Here is a 9,411-nt window from a genome sequence, read left to right on the forward strand (position 1 = left end):
ATATATATACATGGCCGTGTTCATGTAAACCACTGGTGGCGCCATCTTTACCGGCTCCGGCCGGCCGGCGTCCTCTCCTAGCCACTGTTTGATGTGAGGTAAAGGGATTGAACAGTGACTCGTGGCGCGCTTTTGCACCCGTCGCGTCGCTGCCGGGCTCGCTTGTTTCATCCTTGTATGGGGTAAGCGACTAGGGCCAAATTATGGGTGAAAATTAAGGAGGATGCATCTTGCACTTTATGTACTGATGTACTGAATACATCATGTCGACGCGTAAACTTGCACAGTGTCTACTAAATAGTTGTATTTTTTTGTGGGGATAAATAGTTGTAAATTGATAGAGTCAACGGGCAAGTCACCTAGTAGTAATAGTGGTATTTTTATTTTTAAACATCACTATATGGGGACTCTTATTGGTAGTAGCCCCTGAACCAACTGCCCTAGCTAGGTAGTCTTCACCATGTGTTTTGGAGTACTTTTTTGTGGGAAAATGCACCTTATTTGATTTGTCCTGTTTTTGCGGGTAGCTGGTTTACATGTGGAATTTCTTCAGGCAAAAAAATCTGATCACTACGTACGGGTACGGCGACGCCATTTAACAGTTTATTAACACAAAAGCTTTCACGTTGATACGATTCACGACCAGGACTTTGGTTGCACTCACAGATCGAAAGCTATTGCATTACCGTTTGCAAATGCACGTAAGGGTGATTCGGCGGCTATAATGCTAGATGCTTAAGCACATCCGCAAAGTAGTGCATGCTTTCTCCGTGTATTGTATACGTAGGAAATCTGTTAGTACAATATTTTAGATAAAAGTATATACTAGGTTAATTGTGGCTTGTGGCCCATGGAATCTTGCGGGAGAAAAATAATAACCAGTGCGAACAAAAATCTGAAATCGCTTTTGTTCGGTTACACTTATTATATATCGCGAGCCCATATCCAGATACGATGCAGTGCAAAGGGAATGTCGGTATTAATTTGCCAACAATGTACTAGTATATACTCCCTTCTTTCCGGTTTATAGGGTTTATTTCAAAATTTTAATTTTTTCATTTTATAAGGCTCAATTTGCTTGTTCTCCATCACATGTTCAGACTTCAAGGTGCATTAAATCATTGCATGCAAGTATTAAGAGAAAACTGATCAATGCATGTACTTTATGTATGCATGCATTGCAATTAATGCATTCGTAAATATAATTTTTTGAGGAAAACAAGAGCATTAATTGGGTGCTTTTGCAAACTACAAAAAATATTTCACCACTCATCATCTATCTTGATTGGTGAGATTTTTGAATTGAGCCTTATAAACGGAAAGGAGGGAGTAAGTAACTGACAAAGCAGGTCTTATCATCGCCTCCTCCTTCAAGAAAAGCTAGGGTTCGTGCCTCTCACCGACTCTGCCGCAGGTCCGCCTCGTCTCCGGTGGCCCTAGGGCCATGGAGCGCGGTGGATCCCGGCAAGGACCGACGGGAGGGCTCCGTTGTTAGTCGTTCCTTTGAGATTTGTTAGGGTTTGTGTCCTGCTTAGTAAGGCGAGACGGCGACAGCTTCCTGAAGATGAAACAAAGGTCTCCCTGCCTAGTCCCCGTTCCAGTGGTATGTCTAGTATCGTTGGTGGGCATCGGAGGTGTGTTTCCGATGGATCTATCCTCGATAGATTTGCTCGGATCTGGTTGTGGTTTGTCTATATTTGAGCGTCTTCAGGTCGGGTCTTTTTGATTTACGTTATTCTTCATCAACGGCGATTGATGTTCTGGTGTGCTGGTCCTACGGGGTCTTAGAGCAACTCTAGCAGACCCCGCAAAAATACGACCCGCAAAACGCGTTTGTGGGTTCACAAAAATCGCTTTTGCGGGTTAAAAACATACGCGTCCGAGCAGAACCCGTATCTAAACCTGCATAATTTGAAAAACTTCTTTCGCGGGAGAAATTGCACAAACACAGTTCATCACATACTACATTGTTCATCGCATACTACATAGTTCATCACACTACAAGCATACGTACTACGTTAAGATAGTACTAGGGGGTCGGATCTAAACGGCGGCGAGGTCGCGGCAACTGGACGACGCCGTGAAGCTCGCCGGACGCTCACTCCTCCTCGCCGGAGCTGCAGAGATCGACGAACTTCTCCGCCTGCTCAGCGCGGACGCGGCGCCACTCCTCGGCCTTCTCCTTGGCGACGAGGTTGGCGGCGACCGCCTGCCGCCACTCGAGGGCTTCGAGCTCCTCGGCATGGCGGCGGCGCTCCTCCTCCTCGCGCACGCTCCGCTCGGCGATGGCGGCGGCGACGGCGTCGAACTCCGCGACATAGTCCTCGGGCCCGACGACTCCGCGGCGGCCGAGCGGAGCGGGCTCCTCGGGATCCTCCTTCACCGGCACGAAGGGGAACGGCGTCGGCGGCTCCGGCTCGTCCTCCTCGTCCGACCACTCCCTCTTCACGGGGAGGAAGCCCGCGGCGGAGGAGGAGGAGGATCCGGCGTACGAAGAACGCGCGGAGGAGAACAACGCGCGTCGGCGGTCGTACTCCACCGTCTCGCGGCGGTCGAAGCTCGCCGGCGGCGAAAGCCCGCTGTTGGTCCACTTCCACGCGTCGCGCTTCCTCGCGCCGTCGGACCGGACGCGCCGCTCGCGCTCCGGGTCCCTCTCCCGGCCGGATCTGCTGCCGGAGCCGCGTCCGGAGCTCCACATTCGCCCCCACATGGCGGCTGGAGGCGGGGCGGAGGGTCGCCGGCGGCGAGAAATTGGGAGAGGAGAAAGGGGAATCGGGTGGCTCGCGGCGGCGGGGGATAGGGTTTGGACCCGCAAAAGGGTCGCGGAACCGCACTTATAGTGCTCAGGAGGGGCGGTTTGCGGGCTGCGGCAAAAGTTTTTGCAGGCCGGGCAAGTATGCGAGGTCTGTTCTGGCCGCAAAATCGGCCCGAGCCCGCATACTCGCCGGAATTTTTGCGGGCTAGGCGTTTTGCGGGGTCTGCTAGAGTTGCTCTTAGCATGGCGACTTCCCGACTGTCTACTACAACAAGTTGTGCCCGACTTCGGCGCGGGAAGGGTGATGACGGCAGCCCGCCTTGGGCTCGCTTCAGTGCTTGTAATCGTCGCTAGGTGGTCTACGGATCTGGATGTAATTTTTATTATTTCTGGTGTTCGTTGTACTACCATGATGGAAGGTTAATAGATCAAATGTTTTTTTTTAAAAAAAGCAGGTCTTATCATCGTTGTTTTTTGGCTATGTGCAACTAATGATGAACAGACCCGCAAAAAATAAAAATAAAACCAGGGCATAAATTAACAAGAGCAATAGCTTCGCAGCATTGACTTGGGTGCGTACGCACGGGAATGCATGAGCCAGAATCAGAAACGTATGCATGACACTTCTCTCGTAGGAGTCCGAAAGTCAGTGATTATTCCCCTCTCCCATGCCTTTTGATTGAAAGGAACACATGCCAAAGAGATGAGGCTGATCCAGATCATCCATGCATCTTTGCTAGCTGTTGCGTGACCAATACAATATACATATATGCACCGGCACCGGCCGACGACGATAGTGGCCCGGCTCCCGCCAGGTTTGTGTATGGAAAAGGATGGATCAAAAGAACGTATCCTTTGTAGTAACAAACACAGGAACTATAGTACTCCCCCAGTTTCAAAATAAGTGTCATGATGTTAGTTAATTTGAGCTAAAACCACAACACTTATTTTCGAACATAATTCTTCCCGCGACAGTTCATGTATTTCCTGTTGAGTTCCTGCATGCGTTCTAGAAGATTGCTCGATAGAAGATTCTTGGTGGAAATGGCACCATATGAAATCCCATTAATTAGCTTTTTGCCCAGCTCCAACAAAGAAATTCAAGCTAATTAAAATAGAGTATCTGAAGCTCATGTGCAAGCTTTATTCTGGTTTTGCTAGCAGCTGATAATTTCAAGCTACATATGGCTACCGAGAGATTGGCACATTTTGAACGGGCAAGTGGTAGCAAGTGAATATATATCAGGTGTTGGCAATATTCCGAACTTTCTATTCTTCCTTCTTTTCTCTCAAGTTCGGTAAAGTTGACGATCGACATAACAGTACCAAAAGGGTTAGGTAGTACAGTACCCTTGATATTCTAGATCTGCCTTAGGTCAGGCGTCTTGTCTAACTCCCATCCAAGCAGAATTATCTCCATGTGAAATGAAGAAGCACAGAAAAAACGCAGAATTGATTTTCATGTGCCCCACACTCGCATTACTACCATGTTTTTTTTTCTTCTGAAAATAGCATTACTACCATGTTATGAAGTAATTAATGGATTCCGCAAAAAAGTGTTTTTCTGCGCAAAAAAATTAGTTAATGGGTGAGTTAATTAAGCCTATATGCCGCCAAACTGCCGAGGCATAAAAGTAGATGCTTTATTAGTAAATCAAATGCTACATTGATTTTAATTTTTGTAAAAAAAATGGTAGCCATTTGACGAGTTTATTTGAAGTAAGGCCAACAAGCGAACAATACCGGTATAAAAGCAAGTTACCTATCCCAATAACAAAGAACAAGACTTAAATGATCATGTATTCTCCTACAAACCTATATAAAGATAAACTTAATTTCACTAAACTACCAATTTACTTTGTAACCATTCCATCCTCTATTATTTTAAGTTAAACAAAGAAAGTAGAAATGCAAACCAGCAATGATATCTTCATTTCACAAGACGTCTTTGTATACTGGATAAAAATATGAACAATGCTACTCTATGGAAAGTCCTATGGGTAAGAAACCACATCCCATGAATTTGAAATCAAACTTCCAAGATAAGGATAACAAGCGAAACGTTGTTAGGATGAAAATGAAGGGGCTGCTAAAAGTATCTAATTGTCTCGAGGAAACTTCTGAAACAACCAGCAATTGACAGTCAATCAATGTTTCATCTAAAATAATTGCAGAGAGCAGGCAATACATAAATTTCATTTGTAAAACATGATCATTTAGAAAACAAGATCATACCACACACGTTGCTGCGGGAAAACCTGTTAATGGAAATGTATAAATTGGTGATATATAACTAAGGCATAAGCAATTGTAGGAGTGTTCATGATTTATATTTAAAAACAATAAATCATATGAAGTGTGTAAAAAGAGAAAAACTTTTGGACTGAAGTTATTGAAATGCCATTTTCCAACAAAAATGTGGAGCATGAACTACATAGATATGCTCCATGTGTGAAACGCATATACCATACATTATAACACACAAAAATAAAAAATAAAAACAATGTGGTAACTTTTGATCCACGTGCATGACTTGCTGATGTGGCATGGTTGCATGGATAGATTAATTCAAAAGATGTAATTTATCACTAATTTTCAAGACTTGTTGATGTGGCATAGTTGCATGGTTAGAAAAAAAAATGTAGTGGGTTGGAACTATTTAGGAATAGAGGATCATCACCTTCAGGACAAGTTTAAACAAAGTAAACATAGAACACGAACTTTTACGGAAATTAAAATCAATGGTTTGCGGGCAGATGCTACAGCAATAACCCCTGTATAAAACACCTTAAAATATACAAATATATACACTATTTTTAAAATTTAGAGGAGAATTTAATCAAGTCGAAAAAATATAATATAGCTGGCGTTACATGCACATAGCAGATTTAGGCCTACTGTTTGAAATTAAGCAATATACCATTACTAGAGTGCAAAACTGAAAATAAGTAAGTGCACTCATTATTTCGGCTTTTGGAGGGAGTACTAAGCTTCTGAGTTCCCCTAAATGCTGTGTCGTACTACATAAATGAGGTGCAATTATGTTAGTACGTGACACATAATGTGTTGCACAGTTATGTCTTGAAAGGCAGAAGCTAACAAAGGTTTTCCCTCTTCCAAGTTCCAAAATAGAAGCTGCTTCTCTATAAGGACATTCTATGCTTTAAGGCAAACAAATGCAAAATGACCATCTTTGAAGATGGTAAAGAATGCTAAACATGAAGCCGGTACGACATAGAAGTATTTGTAGTTAACTAACAGAAGAGGCGACTCAAGCAAGATAACTCTGTGTAAGCATTTGCCTTTTGTCTTATCAAAACGTACTGTATCAAGATTAATTAGATTCCTTATGGGTAGATTAGATCTTTGATTCTGTTGGTATGTTTACCACTGAGGGTAATTTGGAGGAGCATGGGGAGGAGAGGACATGCAACATATAAATGAGGTACGTGCAGAACAATTAGCTGGGAATGGTAATATACGATACCTGATGCTAAACCAATTCCAGAACAAAATCTAGATATAATTTGAGAAAATCATAATAAGAGTGTTGGAAAAAAAAACAGTGTTCGAATGAAGAGAATAGATTACTATGCAATGTGACACCGATGGTATCAAAGCTCGGAGTTAGAAACAATCAAACCACGAACCTATGAAGAGAGGAGATCACAACTATATTTGTCTCTCAATCATCTCATCATTTGATCCTGGAGCATATGATGACCGGAAGAAATATCTCAACATTAAATCCTCTCCGTTCTACCCCCTAAAAAAATCCCTCTATATCTCTATCTCTCTCTTTCTCTCTCTAGCATAGCAAGAGTATAGCGATTATTCAGAGTTCAGACCAAATGAAGAGCCAAGTAATTAGTTGTACAAGCTAGAGCCTATAGCTAGGGTGCTAGGGCTCAGCTTTTGAAGAGCAAAGATAAAGCAAAGGCGTGACACCTTATGGAAGAGCTAGACACAGGATTAGAAGCTACCTAGTAGGCCTAGTAGTAGTATTAAGAGCAAAGGCAAATGCATCCAGAACTGTAGTAAGCCACGGACAGGGAACGGCATCATCGCCACCATTGATGCAAACCAGCATGAGAGAGAGAGAGAGAGAGAGAGAGAGAGAGAGAGAGTATATCAATCAAACCATTCTCTATCAAGGCAAAGCAGGCAGCCAAACTAATCAACTGTCAGATTTCAATTTTTAATCATTGTTTGTTCCCTAGCTAGTTCCAGCTTTATTAGCTGACCTGACCTGATGAACTAAAGAAAACCAGCGCATCAATTTATGTATGCATCAACAAGATCAATCGAAGCCATCATGTCGATCGATCGCAGCAGCAGCAGCATTATCTAAGAATTTCAGAGTTAACGGTAAAGCGAACCAAGGCATGGCGTCTAAAGCGCGCGATGAGGTGACCTTGCCTATGATCACCTCGGGTGGTGGCCGTGGAAGAATGGCGCGCCGCCGTAAGCACCGTACGGGCCGGGCGTGGGATACGGGTCCATCACCACAGCCGATGACGACACTGCAGCGGCACCCGTAGATCCGCTGCCTCCTTCGGCGCCGCCAGCAGCTGCCGTGCTCGGGGAGGAACCTTCGACGGCGTGGTGACCGGTGCGGGTCCCGCCGGTGATGGAGGTGTCTGGGCCTACGTCGTGCAGGATGCCCTTGAAGACGTGGCCGCCGATGCTGACGGTGGTCTGGTACGCCACCTCGGCCTCGGCTTCGTCGACCGGGCCCAGCCGCACACAGCGGAACACCGCCTCTGAGCTCACCTCCCGCGGGAACCTGTCGGCCGCCATCATCTGCTGCTGATGCTCCCCTAAACCATCAACCATTCAACACACTGGATTCCATCAAGCTCACGATCTCTCGCTCTTTTGAGCTGAGGTGTACAAAAAGGAAAGAGAAATAGCTAGCTAGTGTGGTGTGGTGTGGGTGCAGTGCACTAGATTAGATAGACTATAAGAGAGAGTACCTGAGGAAGTAGTGGTAGGGGTGGTGGAGGAGGGCTGGCCGGCTTCGCGAGGGCGCTTGAACGGCTCGGCGGAGGTCTGCCCCTGCGGCTGCTGGTGATGTCGCTCGCGGCGGCGGGCGGCAGGGACCCACGTCGACTTGACGTGGGTGGCGCAGTCGAAGCCGCGGCTCTTGCAGCAGGTGCGGCAGCGCATGTGGGGGCAGTCCTTCTTGGCCTGGTTGCCGCAGTCCTGGCAGCTGATTGTGCCCGCGCCCGCGCCAGCGCCAGACCCTCTCCCTCCGCCCCGCGACGAAGACCCGGATGCGGCCGGGTCATCGGCGAAGCGGATGATGCTGGAGGAGGCGCCGCCGTAGAACTGGTGCTGCTGCTGCTCGTGCTGCGGCTGCGGCTGCCCCTGCCATAGCTGGAACCCGCCGCGCGATGGGGTGGTGGCGTAGAGGAAGGCGGCCGCGGAGGAAGACGAGGAGGGGTTGATGCCGGGAGGGTGGCTGCCGTCGTCGTCGCGTCCGCCGCGGCTGTGGTGGCCTCCTCCGCCTAGAGGGAATCCCGCCATGCGCCCAGATCCATAGATCGCGGCTGTATCGCCCGGCCTCTACTGTCTACGCCCGAGTCCCCGCGGCATGCGTGAAAAATCTGCGCCTTAACTACTCCTTGGCAGCACCTACGCGCCTGCTCTTCTCCGATGTCTCGGCGCGGCAGCTTGATCGAGCTGCTGCCTGCTGCCTGCTGCCTGCCGCGGCTACTGGTAGCTGGCTCGTGTGTAACCGCGCGCGGTGGGTTAAATTTTTGGCTTGTCTGCGCGTACGGTGGTGGTGGGGGTGGGGAGGACGGGGACGGACGGAGGCAGCTTTTTGGGGGAGAGGAGAGTGATGGAGGAAAGGGAAGGGAGGGAGTTAAGATAGGGGAAGGAGGCGACAGAGAGGGCCTGCCACGCCGCCAACGAGCCTGCTGCACGCTCCCATTTATTTCCCGAGCCCGCCGTCTCGCTCTCTCTCTACCTCTGATTCTCTGATGGTGCTGTCAACTTCGGAAAACAAAACACACGTCGCTGTTGCAAAAACAAATGAAAACAGGTGCGGTGCAGTGAAACAAAACAATTGCTCCGACTATGGAGCAGTACGTACGTAGTACCAGCTGAACAAGACCCGTTTCGGAAAATGAAACGTTTCCAACCGGCCGAATGTTGTGTCGGTCGCGAGGGGCTCGTTGGATCTCTTCAGATATGAAGATCCTCGTTTTGCCATGTTTCCATTTGAACGTCCTACACGTTTCTTCCACGGTTTTTGCTGCAACCGTTCACAGAGGTTGCAAAACATTTCGTGTGAGGAATAGAGAGGAGCGGGGGCGGTGGGCAGCGGTGGCGCCTGGAGATCGGGTGTGGCGGTTCGTTCGCGACTAATGACGTCCCCGGAAGGTAACTTTTCTCGCTCTCCCCTTGTTTCTCCTCTCCTAACCCCCCCCCCCCCCCCCCCCCCCCCCCTCCCCCCCCCCCACACACACACCACCACCCATACTGGTGTTTCTGATGGTGGGGGTCGCCAACGTTCTGGCAGGGGGCGGAGATGATGGTTTCTGGTTATGCTCCATAGATTAGGTTTAAAGCAGAGGATTGGGCTTTCTGGGGATTTGTTCCTCCATGGTCCAGGGTTGAATAGATCTCGCTACAAGTAGGAGTGGGGT

At 47.9% G+C, this 9,411-nt stretch overlaps 1 protein-coding gene across 1 annotated transcript; it reads right to left on the reverse strand.

The window, feature by feature from the left end:
* Nucleotides 1-6,886: 6,886 nt before the first annotated feature.
* LOC125524406 (protein SHORT INTERNODES 1-like) lies at nt 6,887-8,657 on the reverse strand. The gene is made up of 2 exons (XM_048689459.1): nt 7,732-8,657; nt 6,887-7,575 (listed from the first exon to the last, which is right to left on the reverse strand). The coding sequence occupies exons 1-2, from the start codon at nt 8,282-8,284 to the stop codon at nt 7,181-7,183; spliced, it is 948 nt and encodes a 315-aa protein (XP_048545416.1). The 5' UTR covers nt 8,285-8,657; the 3' UTR covers nt 6,887-7,180.
* Between the last annotated feature and the right edge of the window lie 754 nt (nt 8,658-9,411).

The sequence above is a fragment of the Triticum urartu genome, chromosome 7 (genome assembly GCF_003073215.2).
Source record: "Triticum urartu cultivar G1812 chromosome 7, Tu2.1, whole genome shotgun sequence".
Lineage (NCBI taxonomy): Eukaryota > Viridiplantae > Streptophyta > Magnoliopsida > Poales > Poaceae > Triticum > Triticum urartu.